Source organism: Macaca fascicularis, chromosome 11 (genome assembly GCF_037993035.2).
Source record: "Macaca fascicularis isolate 582-1 chromosome 11, T2T-MFA8v1.1".
NCBI classification, from domain to species: Eukaryota; Metazoa; Chordata; class Mammalia; order Primates; family Cercopithecidae; genus Macaca; species Macaca fascicularis.
Genome location: NC_088385.1, coordinates 131,025,178 through 131,043,417, shown reverse-complemented (window position 1 = coordinate 131,043,417; position 18,240 = coordinate 131,025,178). Strand labels below are relative to the sequence as shown.

The window sequence follows — 18,240 nt, the reverse complement described above, 5'->3', positions numbered from 1 at the left end:
CCTTGCTCCTACTCTGGCCATGGGACGTGCCTGCTCCCCCTTCACCTTCTGCCGTGACTGTAAGTTTCCTGAGGCCTCCCCAGAAATCAGCACCATGCTTCCTGTACAGCCTGCGGCACTGTGAGCCACATAAACCTTTTCTTTATAAATTATCAGGCCGGGCGCGGTGGCTCAAGCCTGTAATCCCAGCACTTTGGGAGGCTGAGACGGGTGGATCACGAGGTCAGGAGATCGAGACCATCCTGGCTAACCTGGTGAAACCCCGCCTCTACTAAAAAAAATACAAAAAACTAGCCGGGCGAGGTGGCGGGCGCCTGTAGTCCCAGCTACTCGGGAGGCTGAGGCAGGAGAATGGCGTAAACCTGGGAGGCGGAGCTTGCAGTGAGCTGAGATCCGGCCACTGCACTCCAACCTGGGCGACAGAGCGAGACTCCGTCTCAAAAAAAAAAAAAAAACTGGAAGGATATAAATTATCCAGTCTAAGGTATTTCTTTATAGCAAGGCAAGAACAACCTAGCCATTGTGTATGTTGTTGTATACACTGCTTGTGTATGCAACATATTCTGTGCTGACTACCCGCTTTCCCTCTGGGCATCCAGGATTTTGGCACATGCCAGGTAGAGGTGCCTACATGAGCACCCCAAGAAAATCCCAGAGCACTGAGTCTCCAACTAGCTCCCCTGGTGGGCAGTACTTCACAGAGTTGCCACAACTCGATGTTGGGGGATTAAGCGTGTCCTGTGTGACTCCCCGGGGAGAGGACTCCGAGGCTTCAGACTGGTCTTCCCCAGGGTCCCCCATGTGCCTTTTCCCGCTGCTGATGTTGCTCTGTGTCCTTTTGCTGTAATGACTCACAGTCGTGAGCAGGACCACATGCTGAGTCCTGCGAGTCCTCCCAGCGAGTCACAGAGCTGGGATGGTCTTGGGGATCTCCGACACCGTTCCCAAGACTGCGAGAGACAAAGAGGAACAAGGGCAAGGCCACGTGACGACGAAGACAGGGATAGGAGTGCTGTGCCTACAAGCCAAGGAACACTAAAGACTCAGCAGCCACCAGCAACACAGATTCCCCCACCCAGAGCTCAGAAGGAACAGGCTCTGCCAACACCATGATCCCGGGCTCCTGGCCTCCAGAACTGTGAGAGTAGATTTCTGTTGTTTTAAACCACCCAGTTCGTGGCACTTTGTGACGACAGACCCAGCAAACTAATCCACTATGCGACATCACATTCACACATTGCTCTCCTAGTACAGCAAACTCAACACGCTGCCAATGCCACAAGCCCAGACCTGGTCTTCCTCATCTCGGCGAATGGAAGCACTGATCACTCGCTCTGCCAGAAACCTGGGAGTCGCCCTTGATACCCACCCCCCCCCCACCCACCTACATCCAAATCCATCCAAGTCCTGTTGGCTCTGCCTCCCGAATTCCTCGTGAATCCACCCGCTTCTCTCTGTCCCCAGAGCCCCACCCTCCTCCAATCACTGTCACTTCCTGCCTACACTGCAGGGGTAGCTCCAAACTGGACACCTCTCCCATTCCTGTTCCCCTCTAATCTAGTCCCCACGGGCCACTGGAGGGATCTTTTAAAAACAAATTTTAGCTGGACGCAGCCTTGGTCCCCTGCCTGAGCCCCAAAGACTCCCCTGTTAGATATCAGACCATCCGGCAGTTACTCGCCAGGGGCCCTTTTGGCCCAACTGTGATCAGCAGTCAGTCAACAAATGCCACCACACCTGTAATCCCAACACTTTGGGAAGCTGAGGCAGGAAGAACACTAGAGCCCAGGAGTTCAAGACCAGCCTGGGCAACACAGCAAGACCCCATCTCTTTAAAAAATTTTTTAATTAGCTGGCTTTGGTGGGAGGCACCTGTAGTCCCAGCTACTTGAGAGGCTGGGACAGGAAGATAGTGTAAGTCCAGAAGTTGGAAGCTACGATGACCTATAATCATGCCGCTACATTCTGGCCTGGGCAACAGAGCAAGACCCTGTCTCTGAAATAATTAATTAAATAAAAAAATTAAAAACCCATAAATCTAGACTACATCATTGCACCGAGAATAAAATCTTATCTCCTATAAATGACCCACAAGGTTCCACGTCACAGACCCCTCCACCCCATCCCGATCCCTGCACAACAGCTCCATAAAGGTGTCCATGGCATCCTAAGTCCAGGAACCTGCCAACAGGTTTCCTTATGTTTCCTGCAAAAAGGACTTTGTGGATGTAACGCAGTCAAGGATGGTGAGATGCGGCAAATGCTCTTGATTATCCAGGTGGGCTGGAGACAATCACAGGGGTCCTTACAAGAGAGAAGCAGCTGAGTTTGCATCAGGATGACAGAAGCAGATACTGGAGGGATGCAAGCCAAGGAGCCACGATAGGGTGGCCTGAAGCAGTTGGAAGACGCAGGGAAACAAAGTCTCCCCAGGAAGCTCTGGAAGGAACCAGCCCTGCCAACACCTTGATTTTAACCCCTTAACACCCTTTTCTGATTTCTGACCCCCAGGCGCCTGAGGTAATAAATCTGTGCTGTTTGGGGAAATTTGCTACAGCGACCACAGGGAGTGTGACCATACACCACCTCTGAGGCCTCGGCTGAAAAGTCTACAGTGACGCCTTCCCTGTCAGCCCTGAGATGGCTCCTGCCCACACTCTCTCACAGCACCTCCCCTTTGCTCTCGTGACACTTGCCACAACCTGCCATTGCTGTATCTGTTTGTATATTTGTTGTTGTCGTTAACCAGCCCACTCACACGCTGAAATGTAAGCTCCAAGGAGAGCAGAGGTCATGACCGTCTTATTCCCTACCAAACCCAGCGTCTGGAATAAACACTGTGGAATAAATCCAGGTGGATGACACAATCCCTCCTCTCAAGGAGCCGACAACCCACTGAAACGGAAGTGACTTAAAACACAATGATCAAAATGCAGCAAATATACACTTAAAATGTTGTGCATTTCCCTGTACATAATTTTTACATCAAAAGAAAACACTAAACAAAACTTGAACTCTACCTAGTGCCACACAGAAGCATTTAGCGGGGAGAGTAGTGACATGCAATTGACTTTGAAAGCATCTAAAAATGAGATGGGTAGAAACAGGGAAGGAAAGCTGTTTACATGTGTGACAAAGCAAGTGCAGTAAGACGTGAATGGAGGGATCTAGATGGCATGCCGGCAGATGTTCACAGAAAAAATTCGTTCAGCCTCACTGTTATGTTAGAGATTTTTTAATAGTAAACGCTGGGAGGCTAGGGCTCGATGAATAACAAGGCAATATAATAATGAATGTGGTCAGGTCCTGAAACAAATAAGCAATCAATGAAATAGGTCCCTGGGAAAGAAAAGAGGTCCCTGGAAGCCATTAGGCCAGGCAAAGTCAGCAGGGATCTTTGCAGGGCCCCAGGGCAGACAAGATAACACCACAGTAAAGGGGTTGTGAGCGCGGCTAAGATGTTAAAAGTCCTGTGTTCAAGTCCCACCTCAGTGCCTTCCCAGCAAGGTGCCCTTGGATAAGGTAGGTGGCACCTCCTGGGGCAGCCATGACTAATTACCACAAAGCGAGTGGCTTAAGACAAGAAATACAGACACCGACTGTCTTGCAGTTCTGGAGGCCTGAAATCAAGGTCTCAGGGTAACCTGCCAAAGGCTCCAGGGGAAAAATCCTTCTTTGCCTCCTCTGGCTTCCGGTGGCTCCAGGTATCCTGTGGCTTGTGGGAATCTTTACGGGACCTTATTCTCTGTGTCTTCAATCTCCCTCTGCCTTCTCTTACAAGGACAGCTGTCGCTGGATTTAGGACCCACCCTAAATCCAGGAAGGCATTTCAAGACCTTTAATTTAATTACATCTGCAAAGACTCTTTTTCTTACAAAGGTCTTATTCACAAGTTCCAGGGGCTTAGGACCAGGATGTGTCTTTCGGGGGGCCACCATTCAGCCTTCGACATTCAGCCTTCTACATTCAGCCTTCTACATTCAGCCTTCTACATTCAGCCCTCTATAGGGGCCTCAGTTTCCTCAGCTGTGACATGTGCCTTCCCTAATAGGTTTGTTTTTCAGTTGTTTTTGTTTTTGTTTTGTTTTGTTTTTTGACACAGGGTCTCACTCTGTTGCCCAGGCTGGAGTGCAATAACATGATCATGGCTCACCACAGCCTCAACCTCCCAGGCTCAAGCAATCCTCTTGCCTCAGCCTCCTGAGTAGCTGGGGCTACAGGCTCATGCCATCATGCCTGGCTAACTTTTTAAAAATACTTTTGTAAAGACGGGGTCTCAAACTCCTGGGCTCAAGCCATCCTCCCTCCTTGGCCTCCTAGAGTGCTGGGATCACAGGCGGGAGGCACCACACTCAGCCTCTCATCAGGTTTTTGTGGAGACAGGAATGCATGATGCACACTTAGCACGGCCCGGGGCACAGCCAGACGCCCAGACACCACCTGTTCTTACTGCAAGGGCACTGCCATCATCGCAGACGGAGAGAAGGGGGCACACTTGGCAGACTCCAGGACAGGAGGAGCCAAGGAAGATAATGAGACCCATCTCAGGGGCCCGCTGTGAGGGAGGAACAGGGACACCTGGACAGGGCTGCCCACAGAGTCTGGAGGTGGTAACTGCTGAAGAAAGCGACCTCCCTTCAGAGCTGAGCAGGGAGCTGGCCACAGCGGGCACCAGCCTTGGCTGTACCTGAGGTCAGCATGTTGTTGATGAGCTCCAGGAAGCCTTCCTCGGCCACATGGGCATCCGTGAACAGAAAGATCATCGCTTTGTTCTCGATCCCGAGTTTCAAATAGAGGCTCTTCAGGTCTTCCCGGAAATTGTTCTCCGAGTAGCCTCGGCTCAGCAGGATCTCAAATACCTGTAACACAGACATGGAGCACACGGGCGTCACCGTCACCAGCCTCCCTTCCCTGCAGGCTCTGGGGCAGGGATGCTGGAGGAGAGTGCAGAGGGCGTGGGTCTGTCCAAACTTGAGGAAGTGGGTCAGGAAAGAAGAGTCTGGAAGGGACTCCCTGTCGTGGAACAGGAGGGGGAAGCCCCATGAGCCTAGCCACAGAGGAAAGCGGGGAAGACGCACCCCGAGGTGAGCGCCAGCCATATACTGCAGTTTACAGAAAACCAGACCCCGTGGGAAGATGCGCACAGGGAGAAACAAACAGGCACTTTAACTTCTTGACAGGAAATCAACGTACACACGAAATCGACGTCAATGTGAACAAGGACATAAGTTTAAAGCATGCTTTTTCGGCTCAAGTGTCTCTTTTCTCTCAGAAGTAGAAATTAAAACTTTCATTACAACCAGTGACTGTCAGAAACATGTCAGATTTCCAGGAACTGAGCTCTCTCTGTTCCCTACCTCCCTCAACCCTATGCATTGATACACATGCTTCACTCCCACTGTCACACACACAGTCACGCTCACACGGTCACACTCAGCCACACACTCTAGTGCACCCTACAAGCATGCACTAGTGCATGCACTAGAACACAAGCTCACACACACACACACACACGTGCGTGCACACACACCCACACGCACGGCAACCAGGAGACCTTCTGGCCAATAGACTCTGGTCTCTAGCTCTGCCTGTCGCCTGCAAACCTTCCTCACCCCTCCCAAGTGCAGCCGCCTCCCCTCCCCAGCAGCTCCTGGCACTACTCTCTGAACACCTGTTCTGACCCCACCACCCAACCCTCTCCACTTCCTCACTTCCTAGGGCCCAGACACAGCCCTGTGTGTTCTCAACCTCCTCCAGATCTCTGTCCCTCAGCATCCTCTCTGCTGTTCCTCGAGGCGCTACTTCAGGGGAAAATGCCTCAGATTTACCTGGACAAATCAACAGGGAAAAACAAAACAAAACAAAACAAAACAAAAAATCTTTCTAGTGGGAAATGTCTTATCCTACAGAAAACTGTGGAAAACAATTGCAAAACAGTTACATTTTAATAATGAATGATTTCAATTATGTATTTCATCAGATTTAAAGGTAGATCAAGCATATTAGTTTTTCCCTTTTTTACAAATACCTCAAACAAAAGGCCAATATTTGTGAAATATTGGAAGCTGGATTCATTGAATGAGCTGTGATTGCTCTCCTATATAAAGAGTTCTCACAAATCAATAAGTATATAAAGAGGCAGCTCACAAAAGAGAAAAGGTAAATGTCCAATGATTGTATAAAAGGATATTCAAACTTCACTATTAATTGGAGAAAAGGTCATTTAAACTGCAATATTTTCCACCTATAATCTTACCAAATATCAGAATGACAATATCCAGTATTGGCAAGAATATGTGAAAATAGACATTGCCAGTTGCATAAATTAGCATAATCCTTTGTGGTGGGGTGATTGGTTGTTAATAAAGACACTTTTTTCCTTTCCTTCTGTCCTGCATCCCCAGGTCCTTTCCACTCCAAGGAGGCAAGCTCCACATGAGTTTAGGTCCAACCTTTCCAGTGCAACGAAAGCCTTAAAAGAACATATACCCTTTAACCTGCCAATATACCAGTTTCTAAAGAAAGTGATCCTATGAAGATCCTATATTCAAAGATATACAAACAAAGGTGTTAATCACTGCACTGTTTGTAATAAGAAAACAAGGACAAACCTAATGCCCGCCATTGGAAATGGGTTATGTGTGGCATATCCAAACAATGGAATACTGTCCAATGTTTCCAAAGACAATGTAAATACATATTCATTGACTTGAAAAGAGGCAGTGATACAGTGGGGAAAAATTACATAAGTTACGTATAACATTAACCCATTGCTGGTAAGAAGGAAATATGTTTGTATATGAATGCACATATGGTCCCTGACTTCCTCTGGTTCAACTGAGAATTTTTTGACTTTGCCATGGTACAAAAGTACTACACTTTCAGCACACTTCTCAACTTACGATGGAGTCACATCCAGATTAAACCCATTGTAAGCTGAATATATAAATCAGAAGTGCATTTTCAGCTTATAATATTTTCAACTTATGATGCGTTTATTGAGACAGCCCTATTGTAAGTTGAAAAGTGTACATTATTCCATTGATTCCCAGACCAAAAATTAAAATAACAGAAAAAGAATTTTAAAAAGTAAAAGTATACACTAAAATGCTACTGGTGCCTAACAGTGGCGATCTTTAGGTGATGAAATTACAAATGGTCCTTCTTTTCTTTTCTTTTCTTTTCTTTTTTTTTTTTTGAGAGGGAGTCTTGCTCTGTTGCCCAGGCTGTAGTGCAGTGGTTGGATCTCAGCTCACTGCAAGCTCTGCCTCCCGGGTTTACGCCATTCTCCTGCCTCAGCCTCCCGAGTAGCTGGGACTATAGGCGCCCGCCACCTTGCCTGGCTAGTTGGGTTTTTTTTTTTTATTTTTTAGTAGAGATGGGGTTTCACCGTGTTAGCCAGGATGGTCTCGATCTCCTGACCTCGTGATCCGCCCGTCTCGGCCTCCCAAAGTGCTGGGATTACAGGCTTAAGCCACTGCACCCGGCCAGTCCTTATTTTCTTTAGACATTTCTCTATTGTTTGAATTGTTGCAGTGAGTATTATTCCATTTAGAGGGAGAGAAATGAGTGAGTCCATCACAATAGTGATTCTTACTCCGTTCAATGGACTGAATGTTTGTTCTCCCCACAAAAAAAAAAAAAAAAAATCATTTGTTGAAATCATAACCCCCAATGTGATGGTATTTGGAAGCTGGGCTTTTAGGAGGTGATTAAGTGATGAGGGTGGAGCCCTCACGAATGGGATTAGTGCCCTTATAAAAGGGATCCCAAAGACTTTGCTTGCTCTCATTCATCCATGTGAGGATGCCATGAGAAGCCAGACATTTGCAACCCAGGAGAGGGCCCTCTCTGGAGCCCGACCATGCTGGAACCCTGATCTTGGAATTCCCAGCCTCCAGAATGGTGAGAAATGAACGCCTGCTGTCCATGAGCCAGCCATTCTACTGCACTTTGTTGCAACAGCCTGAACTGCCTAAGACTCTCTGTGGTAATGGCGATGATGCTGAGTTAAATCTGATTCCAGAAAACAGGCTGAAGACAAACAAGAAAGTCTGTGCAAAAGAATACCTCTTAGGTCACGAGTTAGAGACCAGCCTGGCCAACATGGTGAAACCCCGTCTCTACTAAAAATACAAAAGTTAGACGGGCGTGGTGGCGTGTGCCTGTAATTCCAGCAACTCGGAAGGCTGAGGCTGGAGAATCGCTTGAGGCCGGGGAGGCAGAGATTGCAGTGAGCCGAGATCGCATCATTGCATTCCAGCCTGGGCAATGGAGCGAAACTCCATCTTGGGGGGGGAAAAACCTATTGCTTGCTAGGAGAAGGGTCATGAAAATGACCCTTTCGCAAGAAGTATCTTCTCTAAAGGTGGACTTATCAAAGGGGTCTGAGGTAGACGTGAGGGGTGGCCAAGTGTCTGAGAAGAACTGAGGCTGAATACAGATCCTGTCCTGTACCACACACCCAGAACAGGCACAGACAAAACTTCAGTCCATTGCACACAGTAAGAATCAGTATTGTTATGGATTCATTTCTCTCTCTCTAAATGGAATAATCCTCATTGCAACAATTCAAGCAATGCAGAAATGTCTAAAGAAAATAAAGATCGTCTGTAATTTCATCACCTAAAGACAGCCGCTGTTAGGTACTAGTTGCATTTTAGTGTACACTTTTCAGCTTAAGATGGGGTTACGTCTTGATAAATCCATTGTAAGTTGAAAATATTATAAGCATGCATGTGTATCATGCAACCAGAGGCAAAAACAGGCATTTTGGATAAAGGAAGACCCTAATAGTGGAAGAAGTCAGATATCAGAGAACTAATCAAGGGTCAGGGAGAAAAGGGTGAATCAGGAAGATGACTCTCTTCAAATTACATCTCAATGCACAGTGTCTGCTCCACTTCGAGAGGCCCCTTGCAGATGAGTTACATGTGCAACCTGCAAGGAGGTACCTGTACGATTCTAAGAACGGTGTGGACAAATGGGAACCTTCAGATGCTGCTGATAGGAATGGAAAATGGTGCAGCCACACCCTGGAGGTTCCTTAAATGATTAAACATAGAGTTATCATAGGACCCCGCAATTCCACTCGTAGGAGCGTACCCAAGAGCAATGCAAACTCACATCCACACAGAAACTTGTGCATGGAAGTTCACAGCAGCACTGTCCACAAAAGCCAACAAGTGGAAACAACAAACAGGCCCAGCAGTGGATAAAGGAAACGTGGCATAGCCACATGAGCGACTCCTATTGGCAAAAAAATATGAAATACCGATGCATGCTACAACGTGAACTTTGAAAGCATTGTGCTAAAAGAAAGACGCCAGACACAAAATACACACACACACTTTTCACATGAAAGTCTAGAATAGGAAGCCTATAGAGACAGAAAGTAGATTAGTCATTAGTTGCTCAGGGCTCGATGAGGGGAGGGTGCAGAGATTAGGGCAGTGATCACTAAAGGGCATGGGATTTCTTTTTTTTGAAACCACAAAACGTTCTTTTTTTTTTTTTTTTTTTTTGACAGAGTCTCACTCTGTCTCCCAGGCTGGAGTGCTATGGCACAATCTCAGCTTACTGCAACCTCTGCCTCCCAGGTTCAAGTGATTCTCCTGCCTCAGCCTCTGAGTAATTGGGATTACAGATGCGTGCTACCATGCCTGGATAATTTTTTATTTTAGTAGAGATGGGATTTCACCATGTTGGCAAGGGTCACGAACTCTTGACCTCAAGTGACCCACCTGCCTCGGCCTCCCAAAGTGCTGGGATTACAGGTGTGAGCCACCGCGCCTGGCCGACACCACAGAAATGTTCTAAAGTAGACAGTGGTGCTGGTTGCACAGATCTGTGAATGTGCCAACAAGCACTGGCTTGTATGCTTTGAATGTGTGGATTGTATGGTCTTGAATTCGATCTCAGTAAAGCTGTTTAAAAATACAAGATTCTAAGATTAACCCAGATCTGTGTGTGCAGGCTGTGCAGATATGGCAGCCAGCAAATTGCCAGCCCCATATGATGGGTCCACTGAGGTTTGGGCCAAGCCCTCCCCATATGAACACACATCACCGTTCACAGGATTTGCTTGTATCTGACTTTCTAACTTGATCTGACATTCTCCATCCTAAAAACAAGACAATACAGATGGTCCCCGGCTTCGATGGTTCCACTTAGGATTTTTCAACTTTACGATGGGTTTATTGGGATATTAAATGCATTTTCAACTCACAATATTTTTGACTTATGAATAGTTTATCAGGATGTAACTCCATCCTAAGCCAAAGAACATCTGTACTTAGATGCTTTGGCTATTCAGTTAAAACATAGTAATATCACGCCAAAAACAAGAAACAATAAAACAAACCAAAACACCCATCTCTACACTCTATGAAAACATCATGTTATGATCTGCTGTGGATTGTTCCAATATGTACATGAACTACCAAACGCAGAAACGGGCATCATAAACCTGTTTCTGGGAGGGTGCGTGGACTGACCTCACAGCCGGCTGTGAAAGCAGCCAGCCTCGAAAGAGACTGCTTTCCTGAGCCCCCGACCCCGACCAGCAGGGCGTGGCCGCGGTCCATGCGGATGATACGGTGCACCCGGGTTAAATGCTCCAGAGCGTCGTCGAAGAGAACCAAGTTCATTTTGGTGTTGCTTTCATTATACTCTTCAAGAATTTCCTGCATTAAAAACAAAAAAAAGAAGTTAAAACCCAGCATGGTAGATTTTACAATCTATCCATCTGATAAAGGGCTAATATCCAGAACCCACAAAGAACTCAAACAAATTTACAAGAATAAAACGAACAACCCCATCACAAAGTGGGCAAAGGATATGAACAGACACTTCTCAAAAGAGGACATTTATGCAGCCAACAGACACACGAAAAAATGCCCATCATCACTCACCATCAGAGAAATGCCAATCAAAACCACAATGAGATACCATCTCACACCAGTTAGAATGGCCATCATTAAAAAGTCAGGAAACAACAGGTGCTGGAGAGGATGTGGAGAAATAGGAACACTTTTACACTGTTGGTGGGACTGTAAACTAGTTCAGCCATTGTGGAAGACAGTGTGGCAATTCCTCATGGATCTAGAACTATTAATACCATTTGACCCAGCAATCCCATTACTGGGCATATACCCAAAGGATTATAAATCATGCTGCTATAAAGACACATGCACACGTATGTTTATTGCGGCATTATTCACAATAGCGAAGACTTGGAACCAACCCAAATGTCCATCAATGATAGACTGGATTAAGAAAATGTGGCACATATACACCATTGAATACTATGCAGCCATAAAAAAGGATGAGTTCATGTCCTTTATAGGGACATGGATGAAGCTGGAAACCATCATTCTCAGCAAACTATCGCAAGAACAGAAAACCAAATACCACATGTTCTCACTCATAGGTGGGAAATGAACAATGAGACACAGGAAGGGGAACATCACACACAGAGGCCTGTTGTGGGGTGGGGGTAGGGGGGAGGTATAGCATTAGGAGATATACCTAATGTAAATGACGAGTTAATGGGTGCAGCACACCAATATGGCACACGTATACATATGTAACAAACCTGCACGTTGTGTACATGTACCCTAGAACTTAAAGTATAATAATTTTTAAAAAATAGAATTTAAAACCCAGCACAGTGGCTCATGCCTGTAATACTAGCACTTTGGGAGGCTGAGGAGGGAGGATAACTTGAGCACAGGAGTTTGAGACCAACCTGGGCCATGGAGCAAGACTCTGTCTCTACAAAAATAGAAACAAAACCATTAGCTGGGCATGGTGATATGTGCCCATAGTCCCGGCTACTTGGGAGGCTGAGGCAGGAAGATCACTTGAGCCCAGGAGGTTGAGGCTGCAGAGAGCCGTGATCATACCACTGCACTGTGGCCTGGGTGACAGAGAGAGACCCTGTCTCTAAGTAAATAAATAAATAAATAATGTTTTAAAGGATCACTGGATTTTAAGAGACAGACTCCCTCCTTTTGTCCAGAGGAGATTAAGAACGGAAGAGAGATTTTTCTGAACATCTACAGTAGTTAAAATAATTAAACTGTTTGGGTCTCCGAGATTAATCTAGCTTTCACAATCAAGATTTTCATCTGATGGGCTTTGACTGGCCAGCAGCGACCCAAAGCAGGTAACAAGGCTCATCTCATGAATTAAATGAAATGAATATCAGGGAGTCAAACAAGTGGTTCCCAAACCTGGCTGTGCACCAGAATTGGGGACCCTCCATGGACCCAGTGCAGCAAATCTCACGGGGTAGCCCAGGAGTCTGTTTAACAATTTCTTAACGTCACTCCCAAGCATGCTGGATGTGGGAACCACTGGACCAGACACAAGTCCGTATTTCAAGCCCTCAGACAGAGCCACAGGCGTTAGGCTCCTGGGCACCCACGCCATGTTCAGCTCCTGCTTGGCCCATGCTCAGGAGAAAGCGAGCCCATGGACAGGGTGGGGCTCATCCCCACCTGGAACAGAGCCTTGGCCGCCTCGTAGTCCTGGATGTCTTCATAAATGCGTGGTTCTCCCTCGTGCAGAGCCATCCGGAAGTCTCCAAACAATATGGGATCCCTCATCACCACCTCCACGTCATCGTTAAAATGTTCCGTAACCAAATCACCTAAGTGCTGTTGTACCTTGAAACAGACGCCCACTTAAGGACCCAAACTCAACAACAGTACATGGGCTAAAACTTGTTAGGAACAGAGGATACACTATTATTATCTAAAATCATTTGCATTCTATTTTTTTTTCAGTTGCTGCAAGGTGCTTAATAACCAACCCACCCTCCTTTGCCCCATTGACCTCTCGTGCCTATTTTTCTGCAATTTGTGTCCTATATAAAAAACACATTTGGCGCTTGTTTATTTTCCTGAGAAGAATTTTCTGGCTGAGCTTTGCACTTGCTGGTGCACTGGAGGTACTGACCAGCTGCTTGTCTGTTTCACTGATCAGCCGGTCGTGGAAGACTCTCAGACATTCATTCCTCCAGACTCTCACCATCTGGGCCACCGTCTGGAATCTGCAGAATGGAAGGGACAAAAGTCAGCCAGGAAGTCACCTGCAGGATCCCAGGGCTGACAGCTGTGACATTCAGACAGACACACAGGGTGCAACAAAAGCCCAACATTTCTCCAGTCCTGCCCCCTAGTCTTATGTTAATGAAATCTAACCAGAGAATCCAACAGAAGCTAATAAAGTCAAGTCATCATCCGTAGCTTATCTTACTGTAGGAAAGAACAGTAGTAGTGGCCGACACCTCCTTTTTCTAAGAGCCAACTCCATCTGGCCTCAGTTCTAGAACTTTCCCTGCATTCTAGCAAAGAACTGTCACTCCACCTGAAACACCTGGAGCTGCCCTCTCCTGACCGCCCCTGACATTCTACATGTTTCAAGGCACCAAAGAGCAGGATACATGCAAAATTCTCAACTCATTCTTCAGTATCTTCTGGATTCATAATATGAATCCACATAACTGGACTATGCTTGCAAATCCACACAGACTAAAGTAGACATTCACGTGAAGGTATAAGCCTAGTTTTGTTTTTTTTTTTTTTTGAGACGGAGTCTCGCTGTCGCCCAGACTGGAGTGCAGTGGCCGGATCTCGGCTCACTGCAAGCTCCGCCTCCCGGGTTCACGCCATTCTCCTGCCTCAGCCTCCCGAGTAGCTGGGACTATAGGCGCCCGCCACCATGCCCAGCTGGTTTGTTTTTTTTTAAATATTTTTTAGTAGAGACGGGGTTTCACTGTGTTAGCCAGGATGGTCTCGATCTCCTGACCTCGTGATCCGCCCGTCTCGGCCTCCCAAAGTGCTGGGATTACAGGCTTGAGCCACCGTGCCCGGCCAAGCCTAGTTTTTTTAATGGGGAATTTCCTTATACCATGACTTAAATCCTTTCTGTCCTCTGTTTACTTCTCACAAAGACACACATCCTATAACCAACCAGCAACGACTGAGTTATGTGAGCAAAAGGCTCCAGGCAGGCAAATTCCAACTTCAGAAGTGAAAACGAGAAGTCAGCAACACAGTCCTGCCCAAGGGGTATGATAGGCCTGTCCACACTTCTGCTTCTCTTGGTTCTACCTGTTTCAATTCAAAGGCTTACAAAGCATCAAGCCTTAAGCCAAGCACTGGTCTCTCTTCTTCAACATAAGCAAAGACATTGGGTAATTAATTCATACAATGATTCATCAAATCCATCGATAAGTCCTCTGTCTTAAAAGAATAAGAAAACCATCATACCTGTGGGGCATATTTTAGTAAGATAAACCAAACTCACCGCTCCGGGTTAGTGAGGACAAGACCATTAAAAACCCGTGAGAGATCTCGAAGGTTGAAGATGTAATGGAACTTCGACGGAGTGGGAGGTAGGTCTTGCACAATAATTTTGTAAAGTGCTAGCGTGCAGAATGTCAGCTTGCCACTCACAGCCACAATGCTTTCATGAAACGTCTGAAAAATGCAAAGACACCCCCCCAACAGACAAATGTCCCTCAGTAGATGGATGAATAAACAAAATGTGGCAGAGCCGTACAATGGAATATTACTGAGCTATAGAAAGGAATGAAGTTGACCAGGCACAGTGGCTTACGCCTGTAATCCCAGCACTTTGGGAGGCCAAGGTGGGCAGATCACCTGAAGTCAGGAGTTCAAGGCCAGCCTGACCAACATGGTAGAAACCCTGTCTCTACTAAAATAAAATACAAACATTAGCTGGGCATGGTGGTGTGCACCTGTAATCCAGCTACTTGGGAGGCTGAGGCAGGAGAATCTCTTGAACCCAGGAGGCAGAGGTTGCAGTGAGCTGAGATCATGCCATTGCACTCCAGCCTGGGTGACAGAGGGAGACTCCATCTCAAAAAAACAAAACAAAACAAACCAGGAATGAAGCACTGACAGACACACACTCCAGCACGAATGACCCTTGAGAACATGATGTGGAGTGAAGCAAGCCAGGCACAGAAAGTCACGTGCTTTATGACTCTATTTATATGAAATACCCAACATGGAAAACTCCATGGAGACAAAAGGTAGATTCATGGTTCCTGGGAATGAGAGGTGGGATGGGAGTAAGTGCTAATGTGTATGGGTTTCCTTCCGGGGTGATGAAAATGTTCTGGAGTTAGACGGTACTGACAGTTGCACGACACTGTGAATGGACTAAATGCCACTGAATTGTATACTTTAAAATGACTATAATAACTAATTTTGTGTTATGTGATTATTATTATTTTTTGAGATAGGGTCTTGCTCTGTTTCCCAGGCTGGAGTGCAGTGGCATGATCACAGCTTATTGCAGCCTCCACTTCTTGGGCTCAAGTGATCCTCCCATCTCAGCCTCCCTTGTAGCTGGGACTACAGGACACCACCATACTTGGCTAATTGTTTAGTATTTTTTGTAGAGACAGGGTTTCACCACATTGCCCAGGCTAGTCTCAAACTGCTGGGATCAAGTGATCCACTCTCCTCAGCCTCCCAAAGTGCTGGGATACAGGTGTGAGCCACCATGCCCAGCCATTATGTGAATTTTACTACTTATTTTTTATTTTTACTTTTTTAAATTATTTTATTTATTTTAGATTGAGACTCTGTTGCCCATGCTGGAGTGCAATGGCACAATCTTGGCTCACTGAAGCCTTCACCTCCCAGGTTCAAACAATTCTCCTGCCTCATCCTCCCAAGTAGCTGGGACAACAGGTGCCCACCACCATACCCAGCTAATTTTTGTATTTTTAATAAAGATGGGGTTCTGCCATGTTGACCAGGCTGGTCTTGAACTCCTGACCTCAAATGATCCACCTGCCTCAACCTCCCAGAGTGCTGGGATTACAGGCCTGAGCCACTGCACCTGGCCTGATTTGTTTGTATTGCTCTAGATTTTCACACTAACAAGTCAACATGATGTGAAACCAAAGTCCCCAACCAGCCCTCAGTGAGAGTTTTGACTAGCACAGACCTCACAGTTTTGAAAGCAAATGCCTTCAGGTAGGGCATGAATGGGCCAGGTGCTCACAGTTCCTACTGGTCATGCCTGACCACTCCACACCTTTATCTTACCCACCTGGCCCCTGGAGCCTCCAAGTGTGCAGACCCCGCTTTAGCAGGGAAACGCCAGATCAGAAGATGGTTGTTTAAATGAATGGGTTCCATTTGGAGGAGCCAACTAAACCATAATAATAACAGCAGTAACTAGCAACTAATGAGTAGCTGCTATGCACTAGGCAGTGTGCACTAGACACCCTTTACACACATTTTCTCTCCTTTCATCCTTCCAAAACCCAGTGAGGTAGGGACCGTCATGATCTCCCCACTCCAAATGAGAACAAGGTTAGGAGAGTTCAAGGGACCTGATCCTGGAGCAGAAGGGGACTGACTCCAGGGCCTCAGCCTGCTAGTTGATTCTTCGCTGTCACTCACTGTGGCATGAGCACCTCAGGGCCACATCAGGACTCCCACGAGCCCAAGGCACTTTTGCCTCCATGGACCCCTTCCTCCATAAAAACACATTACAACTACATTTTATAATGACATTGTATAAAGAGGATTTTTTTTCTTCTGATTTTGAAAGAAATTAAAACATTTTCATAGGCCCTTGAAAGTATTGAGGGCCCTAGGCTTTGACCCCGCTGTGCCTAATGGGTAAGTCAGCCCTGCGTATGCTTCCTCCCAACACAAGGTCTTCCGGTTTAGACTTCTAATTAAAATCAAGTTACCGAGGTATGGCCTTTCAGGATGGAGGAATAAATTAAATGCAGAGACTCCTCTGAAGGAAACGGCACGTTGAAGACACTGAATAGTGAAATAAATCTCGGGTCAACTTCATTGCGGCCTCCTCCGGCTTTCCCCATTGCAGCGATAAAGCCAAGGTCTCGAATGCTTTTACAGTTCAGCTCCTTCCCACGGTCATATAAGTAGCCTTTTTCCAACAGCAGCTTCAGCAAGGCAATTGGCTGCTGCGTGCCGTATTCATCCACCTTGATTTTTATAAAAAAGAAAAGAGAATAGTAGTATCGCAAAGCGGGAGTCAGAGAGGCCTTGGCTGACCATCCTAACTCAAGCTCATTTCTCCCGTCACTCTCCAGGGCACCTTGGTTTCAGTTTCACAGGGCTTCTCAAAGGTTGCAACTGTATATATCCATTTGTGATTGTGTTTTTTGAAGTTTGTCTCCCTTACGATACTACAGCTTCATGAGGGCAGGAACTGCATAGGTGTTGACTACATAGCACCAGTCTCATAGGAAGGGCTGAATGAATATATATTAATTCAATTAATGAACAGATGGATAGATGGATGGATGGGTGGATGGATGGACAGACAGACAAATGGACAAATGGATGGATGGACAGATGGACAGACAAGAAGTCAACAGTGCAGTTCCACCCGGGGGTGTGATATGCCTGTCCACACATCGACACTTCTGCTTCTCTTGGTTTCACCTGTTTCAACTCAGGGGCTTACAAAGCATCAAGCCTTAAGCCAAGCATTTGTCCCTTTCTTCATTTAACATAAGCAAAGACATTGGGTAATTAATTCATACACTGATAATGACAGACAGATGGGCCCATCCATTGAATGGACGGATGGATGGACAGATGGACAGATGGATGGATGGATGGATGGATGGGGATGGATGGATGGATGGATGGATGGATGGATGGATGGATGGAGATGGATGGATGGATGGATGGATGGATGGATGGATGGATGGATGGACAGGTGAATGAACAGACGGGTAGATGGATAAATGGACAGCTAGAGGAAAAACAGACAGACAAGCAAAGAGAAGAATAGATGGATAGATTAATAAATATATGAGTGAATGGACAGATGGATGGTTGGATGGATGAACAGATAGGTAGGTAAATAACAGATAGGTGGATGAAAAAACAGACACATGGATGGATGAAGGGAAGAATAGACTGATAGATGAATGAACATATGGATGGATGGATGGATGGATGGATGGATGGATGGATGGATGGATGGATGGATGGATTCTGGCTTTGCATACTGTCCTTCTGGAAATAGACTTTCAGAAAAAAAAATGGTTCTATGAAATAATGTAAATTTTAATTCTAATATGCTAAGAAAACTTTGTACTTCTCAGGCTGTGACCCCAGAAACATACTCATAAGGCAGCCAAAGTTTCTCTTCCTCAAAAAGTCCAGCGGAATTCTTGGGAAGTATCTGCCCTGATGCCTC

General features: G+C 46.3%; 1 protein-coding gene across 1 annotated transcript in view; it reads right to left on the bottom strand.

Annotated features, from left to right (window-relative positions):
* Window positions 1-18,240, bottom strand: part of DNAH10 (dynein axonemal heavy chain 10) — a 176,708-nt gene that overhangs the window by 43,075 nt on the left and 115,393 nt on the right. The window contains exons 47-52 of the mRNA XM_045366751.3: window positions 16,751-17,011; window positions 14,317-14,489; window positions 12,964-13,057; window positions 12,504-12,671; window positions 10,497-10,685; window positions 4,688-4,859 (exon numbers count right to left, since the gene is read on the bottom strand). Coding sequence (XP_045222686.2) covers window positions 4,688-4,859; window positions 10,497-10,685; window positions 12,504-12,671; window positions 12,964-13,057; window positions 14,317-14,489; window positions 16,751-17,011 — 1,057 coding nt within the window. The remainder of the gene's footprint in view (window positions 1-4,687; window positions 4,860-10,496; window positions 10,686-12,503; window positions 12,672-12,963; window positions 13,058-14,316; window positions 14,490-16,750; window positions 17,012-18,240) is intronic.